This window comes from Halictus rubicundus, chromosome 16 (assembly GCF_050948215.1).
Source record: "Halictus rubicundus isolate RS-2024b chromosome 16, iyHalRubi1_principal, whole genome shotgun sequence".
Lineage (NCBI taxonomy): Eukaryota > Metazoa > Arthropoda > Insecta > Hymenoptera > Halictidae > Halictus > Halictus rubicundus.
In genome coordinates, this window is record NC_135164.1 from 8,150,462 (window position 1) to 8,174,100 (window position 23,639).

Sequence of the window (23,639 nt, forward strand, 5' to 3'; positions counted from 1 at the left end):
TGTTCAAAATTATAATAATTCTGTACATAATATGTGATATATATGCGCGGCCATACTGTGTGCATACATGTTTGAATATATTGCAAGATGATACAGTCTAATTTTTATGGAATTGTCTTTATTTAAGTTATTCTATGGTCTGATGAATCGACGAATCTTTTTCAAATTTTAGACACATATAAAATAAGGATCCCCTTATCTGGCGAAATAAAATTATGTTAATATCGAGAATATTTTTTTTAATGCTCGAAAAGTTTCAATCCTAGCGGATTTCTGCTGTGCAGGACAGGCATTTTGTTAAGAAAATTGTTATTTTGCACGACTCTAGCTCACAAGATAAACAGATTATTTTATGTCTGCAGAAGAATTATCTTTATTTAAGTTATTCTATGGTCTCATGAATCGACGAATCTTTTTCAAATTTTAGACACATATAAAATAAGGATCCCCTTATTTGGCGAAATGAAATTACGTCAGTATCGAGAATATTATTTTTAATGCTCGAAAAGTTTCAATCCTAGCGGATTTCTGCTGTACACGACAGGCATTTTGTTAAGAAAATTGTTATTTTGCATGACTCTAGCTCACAAGATAAACGGATTATTTTATATCTGCAGAAGAGGATTGGTTAAAGTGATATCCCGCACGAATCATACGGCAATTTAAACAGTAATGAAGATAATTGCATAAAAATTTCACTGTGTTATCTTGAACTATATCCATAAGTGTGATCAAAATTTCAAAACACTTAATCCATAATAACCTCGTCATTTTTTATCTCATAATTGTCTGAGATTGTTGGCCGCGAATGGGATTGCCTCATCGAGGCTAATGAAAAGCGAGAGTCGAAATCGAAGGGGAGCAAATTAAAGAAGTGTGTTGGAAAAAGTGTGCGTTGATTTGTCAATGTGTAACGAGGCCGAAGGCGTGAAACGCGACGAATCGCGGCGCGCCGCGCAAGCCGGAAACGCTTCGCGCTAACGCGCCAACAAATCTCTCGCGGGACACCTTTTATGCTCGGAGGACGGTTTACGAGGACGGGTAACTAGGTATCTTCTGAAATACGGCCGCCACGGTCTTCGACTATTAACCGGCGTAGAACGCGGCCTGATCGGGGAAAAAACAGATCGGGAGAAAGCGGAGGAGATAATAGATTTCCCCTATCCGGCCGTGTTCGAAATAAATGCTCGCGATGACGTCGATCAGTTTCGCGGGAACGACCCGTTCGAAATTGCTCACGGACTCGACGTGGACGAATGAGTCGTTCTCATTAAAAATTTGCAGCCCGTGTCGGGTAAAGTGTTACGAGCTGTTTCCTCAGAAGACATCCACTTCATCTTTTTAATCCTCAACCGATCGGTTAGGATTTTTCTGACACTCCATGAATATTTTTAAATGAATAATAGAACAGCCATGTTCACTACGAATAAAATATCAGTGCCATTATTCACATATATTTATTAACGCGTCGAGGACCGCGGGAATTTTACGTATTTCACAATGTACAGGGTGTCGCAAAAATGTTGTGTTTTCTTGAGTATGGTGATTCCTAAGGGCATTTGAAAGAACTTTTTCATTTATGAAAATGTTCCCCGCTGCTTCGTTAAGGAGTTATCAAGGAAAAGCACGGACCAATCAGAGCGCGGTTACAGAAGACGGATTCCGGCTCGGCCAATGCCAACGCCGCGCTCTGATTGGTCCGTGTTTTTCGTCAATAACTCCTTAACGAAGCCGCGGGGAACATTTTCGTAAAGGAAAAAGTTATTTCAGATGACCTTGGCAATCACCCTTTTCAAGGAAATAAATTTTTGGGACGCCCTGCGTGTCTATACGTATGCATAACTGTACTTCTGAAGGAAACTGAGATGGATTATAGCTAACGCAAGTCTGTTAAAAATATATTATATTCATACTACAAAATTGATCTTTCGCAAGATATCTGACTGGTCTATAGTTAAACCAGATTTATGTACACGTTAAAGATATACGAGTATTCGCCAAAGTATCTAAATTAAACTTTCACAGTGCTGCACAGCAACAAAATATAATTTTCAAATGTTTTATATATTTTACACCTTTTTTTTTTACACTTTTCTCCCGGTTTTGTGTCATCGCCCGAATTTAAATACTTTGTATTAATTTCCTAAAAATTGTCGGTTTTTTAAGAAAATCTGACAATTCTGCATTTCTTTTCGCGCGCTAGTATTCAATTGGATTCGCCTATTTATCTCTCCGTACACCGAGCGAGTGTGCTTCGATTATCAGAGACATGTGTACATTGTAAACGTATTTCCTGGAACGTGTGTCCTTTTAAATAGATATTCTACGCAGGTCGCGGCCAAACTATTTTGCAACGTTGCAACGATATACTGTGCAAAAGACGAATAGGATACCTTTACGGTAAAAATAGTATAAAATTTCAAAAAGGTGTACCGTCACATCTTCATTAATTCTCTAACATAAAGATCTATTTCGACACAAAATCATCGTTTTATTACCCAATGTCTAACGATCGCACAAAATAAACATCAGCTCCGGGTTAGGTTCAAATCGTTTGCTATTTGATCGTTCAAATGATTACACCTTTTGTTACCCACCTCTTAACTTCCAATTAACAAACAATTTCCGACGTTTTATGTTACGATAGAATACGGTTTAACGAACAACAGAATACGTTTAATACTAACTGAGCATTAAAAGTGACTATTATACATGACTCCATAAAAATGACAAGAATATATTTAATTATAATCCTAATTTAATTAATGTAACAGTTTCACACGAATGCATTCTGCAATCTTAATAATTGTGAGAAAGGTACTCATTTTGAATAAATGAGAAAATAAAGTCAGACACTGTTCTGCCGTCGAAACTTTCTGTGAATTTTTTCTAACAACGATCCGGAAAAGTCGAAACCCCGGTGGATCATTCTATCTCTGGCGTGCTATTACTATACGGTCGTGAATCACCAGGAACGAAAACATTTAAGGGTTAACGCACTTGTAAAGGTGGCAACAGTTGCTCCCCTTTGAGTTTGGCCGAGCGGTTCCGCCGACGAATGATATAAAATCGATAAAGGATCGGGACAAGCATCGAGAAGATGCGAGGCCGGTCTGTTGATCAAACGCTATCTTTGCCGGAATTCGGCCAAGAAGACGTGCTGTCGATTTGGAGCGTCACCGAGATTTTCGTTCCCGTTCCCACTCTCACACTCCGCTTGTTATTATTGGAATGGTCCACCTCCTCGTGTTGAGAGGGCTGCCAAACTTACCTAACACTCGACGAGGTAATTAGAACTTCCTCTCTCTCTCTTTCTCGCCGTAGTCCCGCTTCCGATGGCCTTGCGGCAGCCTAGCCGGCACAAAAACAGCCGAGATACTGTTAAAAATACGACGAACACACAGGATCCAACCGATGTGTATTTTCTTTTTCCCCGCTCACGGTATTCCGTGACAGACAGTTCGATTAAAAAATTGATGATTCACCCTCGCTGCTCGAGAAGGTGTCGGGAACAAATAGATTCCCTCGAAGTTTATTTTATACCGTGCCCGCGCTCGTCTTTTCACGGTGGAAACGCGCGAGGTCCCGATCCGATGGTGGAAAGGTCAATTACTTGATTGCCGGAATCGAATGGAAGATTCGACGGGATTATCCTGTGGAGCAAAGAAACTTATGCATATTAACCCTTTGCACTCGAGTGGTGACTCTGAAGCACCACCAGAAATTATTCTGGCATTATTTCAAGGAAATTACAGAAAATATTATAATACAAAATTTCTATTTAATAGATAACTAAACATTTAAATATTATACGTGGTAATCGGATCAGTTTCGTGTGAATAAAATGAAAATATTCCAAGACGGAAGAAATATTTAGTCTTAGAGTGAAAATAGCGCTGAGTGCAAAGGGTTAAAAAGTGCAATTCGCCAACGTGGTTTCTTGTTATTTGGTATTTTTGTCGGACGCAATTATTGTACTAGTCATACGTATATTATATTATTATAGTTTCAGTTAATTCTTATAGTTAGCTGTTCGGTACGTAATCCAGTTTCGTGGAGGAAATAATTGAATTCGTCGGAAAGTAGAAATAATTCTTTTCCATTAAGGGCCAACGATCAAGTGGATGAAATTTGATGTAGCCGGAAGACTAAAAGAATTGAAGGACGTCGATACATAATTTTCAATCTATTAACCACTTACTTGGACTGATAAAACGTCTCTCAGAAGTGATAAGAACCACGGTCGGACCAAAAGTGAATTGCGCTTCCATTTTCTGACGATCTTACTTTGATAATGGTTTTAAGCGATTATCGGTTGTCATAGAGGATTATTCCACTTCCAACTGGTCTGATAGCAATGTCGCAATGTCCTCGTATTAAATTCCATCCTAAGTGGTTAAAATGATTAAAGGCGGAAAGAAGTAAGCCTTGCGACCTACACGGAAAACGTTTATTTTGCACAAAGCTGCGCAGTCAGTTGCAAGAAACAACAATCTCAATAAGTCGAAGACAGTACGACAATCTTAAGCTTCGTTACCGTCTCTGCTGTTTTAAATGTAAAGTCCTAGTTGTTGCAATTGCAACAGCGTTAGGTCAAAACGAGCCGGCGTTCGGTGCTTAATAATAGCTGTGACGTTTGATCGATGTATGATGTTACGATTACGTTATTTCCGTCGTCGATGAATAGAGTGGTTTCCAGAAATTCAACGACATTTGACTGTTCCAGTGAATCGAACGAAGGCTCAGCCAATAGCGACGTCGAACCGTACGGAAAACAAGGATGTCCGTGCCAGCACGTTGCCGCGAAGGCGAGGGGATGTCAGTCCGGTGGTCTCGACGCCGCAGAACAGCCCGAATCGTCAAAGTCCACGAACATCGACGCCCAGCGTCGACAGCGCTGTCGGTTCGGCGGAAGGCTTGGGCGTACCGCAGACCGGAAATCACGAAGAGATTCGACCGAGAAGCGATGGTTCCGACAGCCTGGCGACCTCCAGTGCCCTCACCAGCCCGGAACCACCGGTTCCTGAAATCCACGAGCCGCGAGTCGATCTCGTGCAACCGGATGGTCTTCCGATCGAGATCGTCACGTCGGAGCCCGTCTTCCCGCTCGTCGAGAACTCGGCGATCGAAGAGACCGTGCAAAAAGGTCAGCCACCAATCGAACGCTAATCGAAAACCTCCTGATTTCCGAAATTGTTGAACCCTTTGCGGTCCAAAGCCTCGTTTCTATTCCGGAGCTGCAACAACGTGTAATTCAATTCAAATTTCTATACGCGAGAACATTAACACCAGAACTACCGAACCGGTCAGAATGGCTGGTGCATGATTTCTTCTTTCGCGATTACTGAAACTATGAAAACGCTTTCGCGAGACATTTTTTAACCCTTCGCACTCGGAGCCATCGATTCTGGACTCATCATGTCCCCTTAGAGGGGACATCCGAGTGCAAAGGGTTAATATATCTCTTCTTTCGAGTACACACGTTACCATAAACATCGCATGAAACTTGAGCGAACTCAATCTTGCTGTTATTATAAAGAGACAAGTCTAAGTCACGTTTAGGGTAGTTCTGGTGTTAACCTATTAGAGCAGCCGAGAAGTACAATTGTTGGTGTTGTTATTCTCGAAATTTTTCATACGCAGACTTGAAGCTGAGGAAGTGAGGACTAGCTAAATACGAAAGTAAAATAATTTGGATTAAAATCATTGTAAAACAGTTACGGTTGGTACTACACAGGTTAGTTTATGATGCAAGGTTAGAAATAATCAAGTTTCACGTACGCAGTCTACGACGTCTCTGAAACGTCGTTTTGAGGCGAGTGGTTAAAATCCTTTTGCTGTTTTAAACAGCTCCTACTCGTTTTTGGTGTAAACGCGTGAAATCCGCAGTCTAGACGTTGCTTATTGGCTGACAGGGGGAGGGAAGTATCGAATACAAGATTACAACAATTTAATAGCATTTCGCTCGGTAAACGAGATCTTTGACAAGCCGCGATTTTTGTTCTCCGATGAAACGTCGCCTCTCGCCTGCGAAGCGGTGATTAGTGGGTTTCTGTTAGGCATCTCTGGTTTTAAATACTGAAACTGTCTGCTGCCCGTGTCACTTGCCAGTCCGAGACGCCTAGATCCGATCGTTGGGGGATTAAGAAGGATTACTCGAAATCTCTTTCTTAATCGGTGACATTCAACACTCGGAAGCTCTACCGTGCGGATCTCGAGACCTTCGATGAAGCCACTGGATTATGCTGTCAGGAAAGAAATTAATGCGCAGGAGTACGAATGTTTTATAATCAAAAATTATTATGCGAATTTTTTCGATATCTCGGACATAGGCGACTTGCGAATGTACAGTGGTTCCGTAGACATTTGTGGAAACGAGATTCTGTAATTGGGTGGCAACGCAAGCTCGACATTGTTATTTTATTTGTACAATTTTGCGACTGACGCCTGACAGCGTTGAGATAACAGGATTTTCAACACTTGGGATACGGGCTGAACTTGTAAATTGGTTTCAGTGTAACCTGACAGCTTATTATTCGACCGATTTCGTCAGTAGAAATTGGCAACATAGTATTATTAATGCCGACATCCTCGGGGCTTGTAATTTTAATCTAATGACTTTATTCGTGCCAGATTCGCGCCTTGTTCCGTGTGTCTCTGTCATTGTGGACGTCAGGATCGTCTTGATACTCTTGACGTCCATCCTCTGAACCACATTGATCTGTCGAATTTGAGTATCACATAAACAGCATACTCACAGATTTACTTCTTTATTACACTTCTCGCTATACTGAAATTTGAGAAACTTGAATGGCATGTGTCGTTAATAATTTGTGATTTATCTGACATTAATACTAGTTTTAGTTTGCTAAACAAATTAGAGTATAAAGTTGTCGTTTGGATAAATATTATCGCTATTGTCTTATGTTTGTTGACACTGTTATCGAATCATTGATGACGAAGTTTAGTCGATTTATGCATAAAATTATGCATATATGACCACGGTGAGCAGGTGAAATACTAAATGTCGATCCGTTAAAATTGTTAAGAAAATAAATCAATCACTTGGCTTCTCCTTCTCGCAATTAACGAAGCGGATTTTGATCTGCATGAAGATTCGCCGTGTATGGATGCTGTATCAGTGTTGAATCGACACGGATGAACAACACGATGTTTTCGCTAGTTCACTGTGACAAAGGGTAGAGCGCGAAGCACTATTTTCGGTACTTGGACAGGAATACAGTTAGAAAGGTGCAGCCGCGAGTTTCCATTTTATTTCACGCGGATCTATTTTCAGAACTGTGGGTGCCAGCAAACGAAATAGAAATTTCAGCGTCATCGGGTTATAGCCATCCTTATTGATGACTTCACGCCCGTTTACCCGTGGCTGGAGTTCGCTAATCACAATAAATCCCCTAGCTCACGGGGATCGGTTTAACTATGACGAATACGATTCGTCAGCACGCCGTTTCTCGAACGACTGGATACGCGGATTGGCAAATGTCAGAAAAATTAGAGAGCGTTCTTCTCTATCCCCCCACCCCCTCCGTTTCATTTACTTTTCTATTTCTTCGCTTTTTGGGTTCTCAGAATTCGTACATTCTTCTCCAATGTTCAATGAATACTGTGTTTGTTATGACAGTTAGTCTTGTGGGTTGTGAAGGTTTACAGTCTCCAAAAATTTATGTGATCATCGAAACGAGAAATGAATGATGCTTGCCATAAAATAGAAAGTATAGTTTCGATGGTTTTCCATGAGTAATTATTTGTCACAATTGGACTGCGGATTTCTATGTAACATAAAAATTATTTGATAGACATTTACTTAGACCAGGTAGACCTTACAACAATTTTAAGGAGTTGAACATAATGCAAAAGTAAAATCCGCTGTCTGTCCATTACATTATGTTACATTGGATAGTTTCAGTGTCATGCGTGATGTCCCTGAACCTTTTGAATAAACCTTGCACTATTGGAACGAAAGGTCGCAGCGTTCTCAAATTAAAATGGACAAAATTAAGATATTTCTGACAACGACATGCCAATCAAAAATCGCAAAAAGTAATGGACCAGAAAATATGTTATTGAGTAAATCTACGAGTCTTAGTTTCGTCTTCGAACGTTAATTTAGAAACGCCGCGAACTTTCGTTCCGGACGAACATTTAACTCGCGGCGTTGGTCGAAATGGCCGTGATTGCGAACCAGTGGGAAGCGTTGGCGTTCGATATAGTTAAAACGACGTGTTATCTCCCAGAAAATAGGATAGAGCCGCACGAAGTGATAATAACACCGCCACCGGAGGAGCCACGGCTGAGCCAAGCGAGCGAGGGTAGCGAGGCAGCGAGCGAGGCACCCTCGGAGACGTCCTCGCCGTCGGGTAAAACGAGAAGATACAGGGGGGACACCAGCAAAAGGAGAAAGGGCGTGTACATAACCCAATGGCCGGAGCCCTTGGACACCGACAGGAACAAGCTGTCAGCTCAGAGCAGCGAGGAACGAGACGAGCCACCTGCGACGCCCAGTGACCTCTCCGACTGCGAGGGCCACACGCCTAGAAGGTAACACGAGAACCACCGCTAATATATCCGAATAGAATGCAAATAGACCCGAAGTGTCTGCCTACGGACACGATTTAAGAGGAGAGGAACAGAGTCCGCTGTTTGCCTAACAGTACATACCATTTTTGGTCCCCACTGTCTCCATCACACTGATTCCAGTATCCGGGAAATGGTCACACAGACGTTTCGGGACGGTTCCTGTATTTTATTAATGCTAATTGACCCTTTAACTGGGTGGCTTGTCGATAGAAAGTTATACCGAGATGTGAAATATATCGATATTTTTCGGTCACACTTCGAAACCATTATAGAAACCGAAACACCAAAATACCGGTATGACGTCATGCCGCTATATGTATATACCGGTATGTTTACCTATACAGTGAATTCTCATTACGAGTCAGTGCCGACCTTACGATTTGGAGTCAGTGGAACTACTCACACCACCGTTGTATCGGAGAAAGATATTTTCGCAGTCTTCTTGTCACTATCGCTTAGCAGTCACAGGCTTTTATGACTTGTAGACGGACATGACTCTTAGGTTTCCAGCGTGCTTAGATCTTTCGTATAAGAGTCAGTCACCAGAACGGCGCAACTGACTCGTAACGAGAATGCAACAAAATTTACAGAATATGATTATACTTAGATTTAAAGACCTACAGTCACTCACAGTAGTATCAGGCAACTTTTAAACAGTTTTAATATTTGCGAGTTGGTCTTTTTTGAGAAGAAATAGACAGAATATAAACATCGACAATTTTTCGAGAATCGCAAATGTTTAAATCATTTTTGTACCCGGTGTAGGTGTTTACGCAAATTCGTATTTTCACGCGGAACTTCATAAATGTCGGAATAAAATGAAACAATCGAACGGATGAAACGGAAATTGAAAAAGTGTGGGCCAGATAATTGAATTTGGTGATGTTTTGCACATACCGCACGGTTTCGAGGATCGATCGAGTTGGTGCTCGAGATTCGATTGAATATTCGGCTATTTAGTAAACATTTCAATTTCGAATTACAGTGTTAAGGTACGCGTGAAGCGGTGCAAGTGAACTATTACATTCGTTTGTTCAGATACAGCAAGAGGCCTCTCCGCGGTCCCTACGGGCAAATGCTCGAGGCCGAAATGGCGAAGCCTCGAGCTACCGATATCGCTCTCGAGGAAGGTCTTCGTCCGCGTAGGAAAGTTTCCGCGAATCTCTCGTACACCACGAGCTCGAATAACAGCGGGTCCGAGCCGCCAACTCCCTGCCATCACAGGACAACTTCCAGCCCGAGCAAACTCGAAGGACTACCGGGACCAAGTCCTGAACTCCTGGCGGAACTGCTTCGAGGTTCTTCGGAGAGGGTGGCCCGCGCACCAGCACATCGAAACGTGAGTACCATTAAGCTGAATATTACATTAGTTCGATATGGAAACGTCTAGACCCATAAAATGATGCACGTGTAAGATACTTAAGGGGGCCGGCAGGCATTTGGCCTTGACTGTCACGCTATGTTACGCTGTGCCTTTTTTTCTAGACATTTTACGTCTTAAATAAGTAAGTAGTCAATTAAAAATGCATACCACCGTGTTTGTACATGTCTTTGCTACGTCTGTATGGAGCCTTTTTTTTCGATACGAACACTAAATCTCTCGAAATTAAGAGAACCTCTCAGCGGCAGCCATCTTGTGACGTCATAGTTGCTTCAGAATTCGAATTTTCTGCCGAATATTACAAATTACTCCACGATGAGGTAGAAATTCGCAATTTGGGCTCCATACAGACGTAGATTGGACTTTTAGGAAACACAATTGACCACTTCTAAACTGCTCGTTGCAATATTGAAGCGACAGTTTGTCTAGATTTTGACCCTTGCATACGTATATGGATTTCAAACCATGACGGCCCCCTTAAGTGCATAGGTAAACTAAATATTCGGAACACGAATGCATACATGGGGTCCATTGAGGACCCCACTTACCTAATTCCTTGCTAACTTTGATTACAGCAACAATTTATTTCTGTAAACACATTAAACATAACCTAAATATTGGCAGAAGCAAATAGTTGAATTCTCAGTTCACAAATGGCGCGGCTAAAAATGTTAACACAAAATCCAACACTGGGGTTCTTTGCAGACCACAATCATGCATTTAAGGCTGAATATTACATTAGTTCGATATGGAAACGTCTAGACCCATAAAATGATGCACCAGTAAGATACTTAAGAGCCAACGGTAGTCACGTGACTATGGTACAGTCAACAGGTCGCTAACTGCTGTATAATTTCCGTTCAGCCACTGACTTAAGATCGTCGATAAGACTTAAGATCCGTCTTGGTCTTGATCCGATATTTTCATCTTTATACGCGACCTTGAATTCATTTTGTACCATAGGTCGCCATATTTCTCACCAAAGTCCCTACTGAACTATGATCATAAAAATACAACGTTCTTTTTTTAAAGAGAAACAAAGATGACCTTCAATTTCCGAAGCGACTCCTCGTGTGAAAAAAAAATTGTTATCATTACGCGATGGTCCCCTCTTTTTCCCGCGCAACTCTTACGCGACAAATTTTTCAGTAACTTTTATAGTTGCGAAAATATTCAAGGTAGTCAGTTTTATTTGTTCGTAAACAGGGGTTCAAACCGATCCAAGAATAACTGCTTGCCATTGTGAAATGCAAGCTTTTATTGAAACACTCACGAGAAATCTAAACGGTGTTATTCAGTACTTTTTGTACCAAAGTTTATTGTATTATTGAAGCTTGGGGGTAATTAAACCTTTTCTTAAATCGGTATCTACAGTGACTCCCACTAATATTCGCACGCTCTTACAAATCGCATGACTTTGTCAATATTGGACTATAGTACTTGAATTTTTTTGAGCAGTTAGACCAATTGGATCACTACGTAACGTGAGAAAAAGGTTTGATTAAAATCGCGATTGGTCGAGATTGCAGGGAAAATACTAAAAGTTGTATTTAGAAACTTTTTCGTGTGGACTTACATTGAAAATTTATAAAGTACGATTTGTAGACCTGTATGAATTATACATATTCTCTATACATGTTCCGACCAAACAGATTCATTTTTGTTGTTAATATTTTCTGTATATATTTCAAGTTTCATTATTGCATTTACGTTTGATCGTTGGTGGAAACATTTTCCGCATAAAAATTACGAATAATATAATAGATACTTGACGCGGTGTTCGGTCGACTAATTTTTGCCAAGGGTAGGATTTCGAGAGGAACGTGAAGGACGTTCGAACGCAGTTAACAGAAGTGTGAATTTGCAAAAAGATTCGCAGCCTAGTTATGGCACTGTACGCTCGTTCCTCGTCAGCGTAATGTTCGCATCCTTCTCGGACAAGGCATTTCAGAAATGAAGGAACAAACTATCCAAAGAGTCGTCATTTGTAATACACGACTCCAGGCTGGCGGGGAAAATGTAATCTAATAATAATGTTCGGCCATATTTCTGGGATGAGTTGGTGGTTTGGCCAGTGCACTCGAGATTTGCAGAGTGTCCCCTTGATTCTGGCACAGCGGGGGCGGCTGTGCGAATATCTACGAGGATATTCCTGGCCTTAGGTGTACCCGGGGACTGATCGGTCTCCGCCGATGCGCGTGGAATCCGGCGACCAACATTTTTATGCGATCCGACCTTGATACATCGACGGACGGTCCTCCGCGTCACGTGCCTGTGGAGCTAGCAGATCGATCATGTTTTCGAGCACCGGCGCGAAATTAGGACCCCCAGGGAACGGGCCACCGTGTCGGAGCTTTTTCACTAATTGAACGGACCGTCTCGACGAATCTTCGTTCGAGAAGCTCTGGCGATGATACTCTTCGATGATCTGTCTAGAATCTAGCGTGAGAACCGATCATTAGTCTCAGAACGATTGCAGGAAGATAGAAAGTTACTCACCAGTTATAGTCGCTTCTGGAACTAATTAATTGCAGTTCTTTCACGAACAGGTTTCCATAGCGAAAATAATAGTTAACTCAACGTATTAGCACGTTGCTCGATGAGTATGATTCTCAGTGATCGCACTACGGCAAAAACGAGCTTGAAAATCTTCATTCGAAAAGTATTCCCGAAAGAAATTATTGGACTATGTTCTAAATGGCGGTTTGATTCTTTTTTAATTCTTAAGCCACCGCTAAGTAATATGTTAACACTGTTACACTGTTAGACAGTTGTAATAGTGACCTCATAGCAGCTATAGTTAGATCGAAACAAATTCTTGTGAATCAATTTTCTTTTATATATTTTTAACCCACTTCTTTAATGTCAATGCAAATAGCTCCAGTGGAACTGTCATCATATCCTGGGTCAAAATGGACCCAGCACCCGCTGTTCAGGGGTTTATAGTCGAAATCATTTCACAAAGGTTTTACTGATTTGAGAGAGCAGGCTTGACAAATTTTCACATAAAAATTCGGACGAAATAAAAATCGTCGTTCTATTCGATATTTGAGTCGAACGTAAAACTGAAGATTCTATATCCTAAATTTTGAAAATGTCTAGAACGGAATTTGCACTTTGACAATGATGCGCGAAAGGCAAAATGACCTACGACGAACCCGACATACGAAAGTAGATTTGTTTTACTTAGAAAACAACATCAGGCGTATTTATCGTGATTAGTGTTCGTGATGCGAACCAACAGCGTGCGGATGATATTAGTCATACCGGAGAAAAATGGAGTTCCTCCGATTGAGAGAAAGCAGAATCGTTTGCGATGCTGAGCACGAAATGTATGAAAAGAATTTATTTTCTTGCTGGAAACACTATAAATCGCGGGGAAACATTTTTAATTCGCAGAATAATGTAAGTTTGTATTATGCATGTATATGTCCGTTGATCCTAATTAGGATGACGATCGACGTCAACTCGTTATACCGGTGAGAAAAGACTCGTAGACGTTATCAAGAAAAATAATCGATGACTCAAACAGTACAACCATAAGCCTGAACTTATTTTAAAGCTCGAAGCCTCTACTTTCGCAAAGCAGTGTTCGTTTTCCTCTAAAATATTTTTAGATACTATAGTATATCCATTTTTCCTCAAAAAAAAAAAAAAAGAAAATATAAACGTGTCCGAGAACTTATACAAATTTTTCTCGTAAATGAGTAGATTCGAAAATTGAAACCTCCACTTCAAAAATTGATGCACGATTTTTTTTGACTATTTTATGGAACGAAAATGGGGCACACCTCTCACTCAACTAACGACTAAAAAAATCGTAAATCAATTTCGAAGATATAACACATAGCTAGATTGTAAGAAATATCGATTCCATGCGCGACTTTTGAAACGGTTGCGTCTGCAAAAATGAAGTTTTCTACGAAGAAATATCGTCCTACTTTTCAACCTTTATGAGAAATTTTCTCGGAATAAATTGTTTCGATCCATATTTCATTGGGTCTATCTAAACATTCGCTGAAATTGTTAGGCAAATAACAATTTCAAATCTTGAATGTTAAGTACACAAACGGTTGGTGTTTAACGATTAAACAGTATCGGGATTGCTTGGCGATATTTATGTAATCGTCTCGTTCCAGAGTAACTCTGTGTTTCCTCAAGTTTATGCTACTCACTTTTATTTCAGCTTGAAGTGACCATTAATACACAGTGACATTTAAAAATATAAAATTCCAAGAATACAGCGGGTTGACCTAAATGTCGAGTTACATAAACAAGGAAAACACGAAGAACACCTTCAGCGGTTGAATTTGATGCGAGAATCTAAATTATCGGTAGCCGATGAGTCTCGCAATAATTTTTGCAGGAGAAGGGAACGCGCATCGTTCAATAAAATATTCGGAACGTCGTGACACGTTGATCGAAGCTTTTCGCTGCATCGAGGAAAAATGAGAAGAGGTCGAGACATGCGTCTGTGGTAGTTTATGAAATACAATCGAGCATAGTAACGCGGGGACGCATAGAATTTCGAAAAGATATAAACCGAGACGAACGAAAATAGCGGGCCACTATTGAGACGAACAAAGATATTTTCAGGTGAGCTCTTTATCTATCTTCTGATGTCATCGGTTTGCACGATATTGCGTAGATTTCGAGATCTTCATGAATGGATCGCGATGCTGACGATTTACGACATTCGGGGCGCGGTGACGTCGACGGCAAACGTGACGTTCGATCGCACGTACGTTGCCCGTAAAGTTATAGCGACCCTCCCGCCCACTTCATCATTTTGATGAATGCTGCGCGGTGCCTGAAATTCTACTCTTTTTTCACAAATGTTCGATGCAGAGGGCTCGCACCAACTACGCGGGAAAATGAAGCTTGAGATCCGCTGAGTAATCTCTTTGAGCGTTTAATCGCGGATCACTTCGTCGAGAGAATTGTTGGATCATTTGGGAAGAAATTGATCTATCGGGTATTGAAAGTTCGGGACAAATTCGGAAAATTCGGAAAGTTCGTAATTTTGGTATTTGATATTCTATTGTTAGAATTGGTGCGTTGCGAACTGGAAGAATTGGAAGTTTCTCGAATTATTGAATTAACTTTCGGATGGTGGGCATTGGGTCAATCTTGACCCAGAGTTGTAAGCCTCTCGGTTAAATTAGAATGTTTTAGCACCGAGTTTAAGTTGTTTACGTTGAGTTCAATGAAGGGATTAATAGGTAAATATAATAGAATTCTGATATACATTTATAGCATAAAGTGTTCAGCATGTATTATAATTGACACGAATCTACAAAACATACCTCTTAAATTTTCATTACAGGCTGAGATGAAAAAGTTGCGAAAAACTCAAGTCATTTAGTGGGTCAGTGTACACAAATCGCGTACTAACCGCTTGCTCTATTATGTGAATATTCTGTTATGTGAACGCTATTGTTCCCCGATTAGTTCATGTAACGGAGCGTCTTCTGCACTTATGGAATGATATAGGAACGCAACGGCGACATAACAACACAATTTTTACAGATGTTGCAGGAATGAAAAATAGACCAAGTGTCTTATACATTTGTTCAAACAACACTAACTCATTTTTACAATTCTTTCTATAACTCCTTCGTTACACATAATAAAATACCTATGAAATTGTGTATTTACTGTGGATTGTACACAGTATACATTTCGTACCATTAAACATATACAGGGACGAACGGTACAAGCGGGAATGAAGTGATTTCATTTGCAAAAATAAGTACAAAAAAAAATGAATAACGTTTATATGGTTGACGTTCCGTTTTCCAGAAAATCGAGTCTGAAAATTCGTCGGCTACGCGTGCTGTTAAAATAGGAATCGGCTCCACGCGTCTGATCATGGCCGATCAATTCTACTTATCGTGTGTGCTAAAGCCACGTCCACACTGAGGCAACATCGATGCGACTTTTTGTCGCCTCTTGTTGCATTCTTTTTCTCGTATTCGGTGAGAACGGCGACTTTTTCAAGGACGCGTGCAACAACAAACAAAAAGTTGCTCGTTGTTGCTTCGGTGTGGACATAGATTCTTATCGTGGAAATATTCTTTTCGTGGAAAAGGTACAAGGTCGTCGGAGCTTGGCTCCCCGGGTCAAGGTCGTGGCGGGAAAGCTCTCCCTCTGGATAGACAGGCTGATCAGAGCAGAGCAGAGCAAAGCAGAGCAGAGCAAAGCAAAGCAGAGCAGAGCAAAGCAGAGCTGAGCTGAGCAGAACAGAGCAAAGCAGAGCTGAGCTGAGCAGAACAGAGCTAAGCAGAGCTGAGCTGAGCAGAACAGAGCAAAGCAGATCAGACCAAAGCAGAGCAGAGCAGAGCAGAGCAAAGCAAAGCAGAGCAGAGCAAAGCATAGCTGAGCTGAGCAAAGCAGAGCAGAGCAAAGCAGAGCTGAGCTGAGCAGAACAGAGCAAAGCAGATCAGACCAAAGCAGAGCAGACCAAAGCAAAGCAGAGCAGAGCAAAGCAGAGCTGAGCTGAGCAGAACAGAGCAAAGCAGAGCAGAGCAAAGCATAGCTGAGCTGAGCAGAACAGAGCAAAGCAGAACAGAGCTAAGCAGAGCAGAGCAAAGCTGAGCAAAGCAGATCTGAGCTGAGCAGAACAGAGCAAAGCAGAGCAGAGCAAAGCAGAGCGGAGCAAAGCAAAGCAGAGCAGAGCAAAGCAGAGCTGAGCTGAGCAGAACAGAGCAAAGCAGAGCTGAGCTGAGCAGAACAGAGCTAAGCAGAGCTGAGCTGAGCAGAACAGAGCAAAGCAGATCAGACCAAAGCAGAGCAGAGCAGAGCAGATCAGACCAAAGCAAAGCAGAGCAGAGCAGAGCAAAGCAAAGCAGAGCAGAGCAAAGCATAGCTGAGCTGAGCAAAGCAGAGCAGAGCAAAGCAGAGCTGAGCTGAGCAGAACAGAGCAAAGCAGATCAGACCAAAGCAGAGCAGAGCAGAGCAGATCAGACCAAAGCAAAGCAGAGCAGAGCAGAGCAAAGCAAAGCAGAGCAGAGCAAAGCATAGCTGAGCTGAGCAAAGCAGAGCAGAGCAAAGCAGAGCTGAGCTGAGCGGAACAGCGCAAAGCAGAGCTGAGCTGAGCAGAACAGAGCAAAGCAGAGCTGAGCTGAGCAGAACAGAGCAAAGCAGATCAGACCAAAGCAGAGCAGACCAAAGCAAAGCAGAGCAGAGCAAAGCAGAGCTGAGCTGAGCAGAACAGAGCAAAGCAGAGCAGAGCAAAGCATAGCTGAGCTGAGCAGAACAGAGCAAAGCAGAACAGAGCTAAGCAGAGCAGAGCAAAGCTGAGCAAAGCAGAGCTGAGCAGATCAGAGCAGAGCAGAACAGAGCACAGGAGAGCAGAGCAGAGCAGAGCAGACCAGGCAGAGAGCAGACAGAACAAGCGCCACGATACCGTGGCGCGCGTGTAATCCACGTGAGATTGCGCGCCGGCGTTCTGGAACCGAAACATCTGCCTCTCTTCCTCCGCTGCGGCCGCTATTCTCTTGGGCATCGATCAGACTAGCCGTGGTTGTGCGACGGGTCGCCAGTTTCAGGCGTAACGCCGTGTCTCGCTGTCGCTCCGCAAAAGCTCCTCCAGCAATCTCGCGAATCTCGCCGGGATTCCTGCCTGCCGCGAAAACCGCCGACACGTGTGTACCTTATAGGAAATCGGGTGCACCGGGACATGTTCGCCGGGACGCCCCGGGAATTTACCTTTGATAGAAGGGAACGTCTTTGTGTAGCTTAGAGCAAGAGGGACATATAGACACCCTTTCGTGACGATCAGACTGTTTCAGAAAGGTTTCACTATACCCCGAGGCCGCAGCTCTCGATACACCCGTCACGTCTGGTGTCCGTCACGTGTGAGTCCTTTGAAAAAACGTATCCCCCGAGGATGGTAACGGTAATCGACGAGAGCATTGTACGCTTTGTAGACTTAGTTTCAATTAATTTCTCGATGTGGTAGAGCGATTAGTCACTATTAGTTTTGCGTTCGGTATATTGGATTTGACGCGGGGACCGTGATCGAGGCGGATAGAGATAATGTTTATTCGGATGGTAGACGGGGAGCTGATTGAAATTGTAGAAACATCCTCTGTGTTGGTATGACTAGAGAAAACGAGTATCGACCGTGAAATTGTTTGGAAGATTCCAAAGACTTCATAGTATGTACTGTTAGCCGCGGCTAGAACTAATATTACCCGACTAGAGTAACGGCATATTTGCTAGTGCATCACGTAAGCTCGGCCACCTTCTATTTATTCTCGATTCTATTCGGATCAACGTGTACCACTTGCTGCTCATAATCTAAGAAATCGTGCAAAATAATCGCGCCCGCAACAAGTAGCACGGCCGGTTGCTAAATGCGAATCTTTAGACCTTCTGCTCTCGGAAGTCGAGTGGCCACTTCTCCGCTCGTAATTATTTCGCACACTCGCGCGGCGAACCGCACTTGACTCAAATATTTCTGATTGCTGGACTGCAGATTTTTCTGTAAAAGAAAACTGTCGTGTGCTCACTGCAAAAGAAAAACCGTATAGACATTTGTTCCTTCTCTTAAGAATTCTGAAAAGTGACAAATAATCGAATTTTTCAAACCTTCCCTATTTCACTTATTCGTTTCTGTCCTAAATGCAGAAAATCTGCAATGAAAATTGTCTCCATTAATTGCAAGATACACATTTGTTTTCTTTTTCTTAATCGCTCTCGTGAGCTGAAATTAATGTAATAATTTTTTTAAATTCTTTAAATTCGTCTACTGTTGTATCATCAACTCATTTTCCTCATCTTTGTTATAAATGCATAGAATCTACGGTCCACTGATTACCGCCGTTGTTTCGATCGAAAAATGCTGAAACAAACATTAAATTATTAGGTTGTTGCATGCGAAGTGTTTGATTTTCGAATGCAAACGTAACGAAGCCTTTTAATCTGGAAATACTATTGTACTTTATAGGTTTGTTGTAATATCATTTCAAGGTACTGATCTTTGAGGTTCTATCTTCAGTTTTTGTTTAGATATTTCATTTTGCCTTCAAATACTGTTAATCGATATGATAGTCATGTGATCTTTATAATATGTGATTGGAAAAGTAAACACATTGACGGTGGCATTACGTGATGTTTGGTCAGAATATGTTTATGAATGAACTATTGAAGTATTGAACTATTCGTCGATAAAAAAACTCAAAAAAAGAGATGACGAATTTCTTATTCCTTGACAGAATATGTTGACTATAATAGTGCTTGCTTTTATCGATATGTTTTATTTTTTCGTCTGCAATTACATCTGCTGCTGTTCATATTGAGTTCCATTAGGGGATTAATAAATAAAAACAACAAAATTTCAGTATATATTCAACGTTTAAAACAATTTGAGAATATCAATATATTGCCCCATTGAAACAATTAAGAGAAAAAAGATAGTTTTATTTGGCTCCTATTTTTCGCATTTAATGTAGACAATTTTTATTTTTCATAGAAATCCCGTCTATTAATGAGCACTAGAAAGGCAGATTTCAAAATACAGATATTTCTATTTGCAAATTCAAGATAGTAAAAAGATTAAAGGAATGTAACAATATCAATTTTCTGAAATTATTCAGAAAAGAAAGACATTTCTATTATATTTGACTCGTGTATATTAATGCACACAATTGTCATTTTGCAAAAAGATCCACAGTCTATTAACAAGCAATGGGCAGATTTTCGAGTACAACGTATTTCCAAAAAAAAAGAAAAATCTTTAGATTTACTAGGAATTTAGAGACTGCAAAATGCAATTACATTTGCATGGAATCCATTTGTTTCGTAGAAGTAAAATTTGATTTGATTGCACAGTTGCTAGAACGAAGCATCCGCTTCAATGGCAGACTGGAAACCAGTTAAAGTATTGTCTGATATTGAATTCGACCATGGAACGTGTTCCGACGATGGGCATCGTTTTCCCATATCCCGTTCAATAATTAACATTTTCGAGCGTGATCGTGAGAAAACGGTCGATCATAATTTTTCACGCTTAATGGTAACGCGATAATCGTATTCAGCTACTGCTTCCGCGTTCACAGAGTTCGCGCACGTTCTATTATTGCGCAATGAATATCGAAAATTATCACGGGAATCGCGCAGCGATGCGGCTCCGGGTATCGAAGAAGAAGTCGTTTGATCCGCCTAATTGGAGGATAACAGAAATAACATAAGTACTGGACGGCCGATGCTGATACTTGGCAAAGGTCAAAGGTTAACCTTCGGTTTCGCCGCTAGTTAGGCAGGATTACGGGCGCAGCTCCTTTGAAACGCGTTAAAACTCGTCGACTATAGTTTCGTAGCGGGATCCTTTGAGCCGACTGTGCGTATCGGTAACTAATTTTCGCGCGGGACTACTTAGCACTAGTGATGGGAGCGATCCGGTTCTTTCTCGCGATTTTCAAGCAATTCGGTAACCGAGTACTTGTATGAAATAATCGAAGCGTATTCATCATAGTCATGATAGCAGTGGATACCATCACAAACGGCATCAAATGTTTAAGCACTTTATGGGTATTTTGTATAAACTATCAGAATCGCTAACATTTAGTACTTCGAATTGCGTTGAATCCACAAAGAAAGAGAAATATTGACAAATGTATAGACACAAATAGTGAGAACTAATTTATCTATAAACACTATTTAACAATTTTATTTGTTATATTGTCCTTAAGTCGAATCCTTTTTTAACGATTTGTCTTGGTTAGAAAATGTTCTGTCTGAAGGAACAGGCGTTGCCATCGCACAAAACTAATCATTATGCTTTAAAAATAAGTACAACTAATATAGGCACAGTAATGCCCCCACAGTAACTGGGTCCCTCACCCTATTATTATTTGGTACTAATTCAGAAGCATCGCACCCATCACTACTTAACTGATTTTAACGGAAAAAATTCAATATCTCTTTTTTAATATAAGCAAAGTAATTGGTACCCCCACATTAACTGGGTCCCTCACCCTATTGGGAGTTGATACTAATTGAGAAGGATCGTATGCATCACTACTTAACACACGATAATCATACGGCTTCGTAACACCAAAACTGTAATTGTAATCGCTTTCGACTTGCGTCGCGCGTGTCCGTCTTTATAGCCTCATAATTTTCGATTTTACGATGTTATGTTTGCCCAACGATTCTAGCATGCACTTATATTATAATTTCTGCATTATTTTACATGACATTGAACCCGCATAATGAATTGCAGGTCATGTAATGTTAAATGCACAAGTGGTCATCGATCAATTATTTCTCATCCATTCGACAATATGAATTTCTGATAATAAGTTTATGTCGCACGATTATGTTTCCCTTTTAACACGGAAGGTTCTCGATAATAGTTACGAGTAAAGTTGCTCGTCATGTACCTTCTGCGTTGCAATAATAAAAAGGTCAAAGAGTGCACTCTCCGCTTGCCTGCCTCTTAGAAAAGCTCCTTAGTTCTCAGATCCTTTCTCGTTGAGCTGTCGTTGTTTAATGCCACATGGGGGCAGATCCACACAATAAATAAAAACAATGTGTCCGACATAAAAACGTATTGCGGAGATTGTGACAGATCTGTATGAAATAGTTTTTCGTGCTCAGTTTCCGACGTCGTCTTAGTTCATCTTTTTAAATTCTTACTTCAGTCCCAACGTAAACAAATGTCTTTACATGATTTTCGAAGGCAATTATTTTATATATCATTATTGTATTATATCTTCATTATTTGCATTTCACAATAGTGACGATTTTCTTGTCTCCCACTATTAGTAACGTTGGAAGTAATAAAACTAGTAGTTTTTCATGTCAGAATATGATAAATTGTCCATAGAATTAATTTCTGTAGAAGTCTTGCAGCACACATCTGAAACTTCCATTTGCAGTAAAAGAAAGCAAGAGAAACATAAGTTTACCGATCAAATTATTTCCCTTGTCGCATTGCGGTTTACCGAGTTAGAACTTCGGTGCATGTTTAATATTCATGGTCCTGTTTAAATTAGTTTTCCAATAACACAGAGATTTTGCCGACCTAGATCTAACTAATACTAATTAAATAACATGTTACAGTGGGCGATCACATGATCAGAGCCTCAAATAGAAATTTCGACAAGCTAACCCTTCTTAACCTTTCTTAAACTTTCCAAACAATTTTCTATGCAATCAAATTTCTATAACAATCAAATTTTCAAATGACAGCCTACGCTGGAATTATTAATATATTTTTCGTATTGTGGCACTGACAATTCGATCTCCGACTGTGAGTTGGTGTCAGACGTTTGGCACTCCGCTCCGAAAAACTGTGAATTGCATAAACATCCGCGGTCTAGTAATCAGTTCGGTAATCGGATGGAATAGCGTGGTTCTCGATGGAAGAAGGAAAGCCTCGGGAGCGAAAAAGATAGAAAAGGGAGCTTATAAGCTCACGAGGGGGGCCTGAGTCAGCTCGCTAAATATAACGCACCGTGGAACGGCACACGTACGACGTGTTCGACGTATGATCATCCAACTCGAAGTGTGAAAGCTCTGTGAAAACGCCAAAACTTTGCCGGACCAGTGCGGGCCGGGTTTTTAAAGTGGCGCTGCTGAATCACACGCCGCGACGAGAGACACAGCTTTTGTCCCCTTGAATCCCGTGATCAGAATTTCTGCGATCGAGGATACGCAGCCTGACGATTATTAGATCAATATACACGAGCCCATCAGTTTTTCCCACGAACCTTCAACTTTTTTCGCTTCGTGTACTGGTCGCCCCACGACCGGTACAGTGTCGCCATATCAAGACTCGAGTCCCCACTCTAACTTCCCCCTCCACCGCGGCTATTCCCCACTCTTCCGCCGCGGCCCGGTCACGTGACGCCTTTCCCCTCTGTCGTGCGCACTCCGGTAGAGAGGGGGTAACTATTTCCCCTCGATTCGTGCTCCCTCCCCTCATCTGGCAACACTGGGCCGGTGTTCTACATTCTTAGAAAAGAGTTTACCATTATCAGACTGTGGATCTTTATCTTTATCTTTAATATAAAATTTAATGTTCGTTTTTTTTTTTTTGTAAGGTCAGGATGAGAAAATTTGACATTGATTTCAGGGAGGATTCAATGATTGTATTAAGGAAATTTTTGTGGCGATCTAAACCTTTGTCATCAATGATGTACTAAAAAACATTCTAATTCTTAACGTGCCACTTAAATTCTTTTATAATTTTGCCATGACAATAGAGTATCAGTAAACTACTGTAGAGTAGAAGACAAGAGCAATGGTCATTCTATTAACAATTTTTCTCGGAATGTCTTTACTTTTTCTGTCGCATTTATTTAAGATTATTTCTCGACTTTAATAAATACTGATTTCTTGCAACATCGCATTTACGATTTTCATATTCTCATTTTCTGCCAGGGGTAGTGCCAGCCGCTTTGTTTTATTACAATCTGTTTTCTATTTTCGTTGATCGTAGTCATAGCTAACGGACGCAGTTCACCTGTTACACGTTCAATGAAGTTAGTACAGAAATAATACCTCGTCTGAAAAAATTGAATTGTACACGAGCCACTCAGTTTTACGCGTCGAATCATCTACTGAGTATCGACTGTGCCACTGTTCTGAAGAAGAAGTTTTATGAAGTACTTTGCTCCTATATTATTTTATAAATCATTTCTGACTT

General features: G+C 41.1%; 1 protein-coding gene across 2 annotated transcripts in view; it reads left to right on the forward strand.

Moving 5' to 3' along the window:
- The window catches only part of LOC143362217 (rho guanine nucleotide exchange factor 17), a 74,177-nt gene that overhangs the window by 27,399 nt on the left and 23,139 nt on the right, over nucleotides 1–23,639 (forward strand). For both annotated transcript variants that reach the window (XM_076802195.1, XM_076802194.1), the window contains exons 6-8: nucleotides 4,727–5,146; nucleotides 8,256–8,559; nucleotides 9,637–9,937. In XM_076802195.1, the coding sequence (XP_076658310.1) occupies nucleotides 4,727–5,146; nucleotides 8,256–8,559; nucleotides 9,637–9,937 (1,025 nt within the window). The remainder of the gene's footprint in view (nucleotides 1–4,726; nucleotides 5,147–8,255; nucleotides 8,560–9,636; nucleotides 9,938–23,639) is intronic.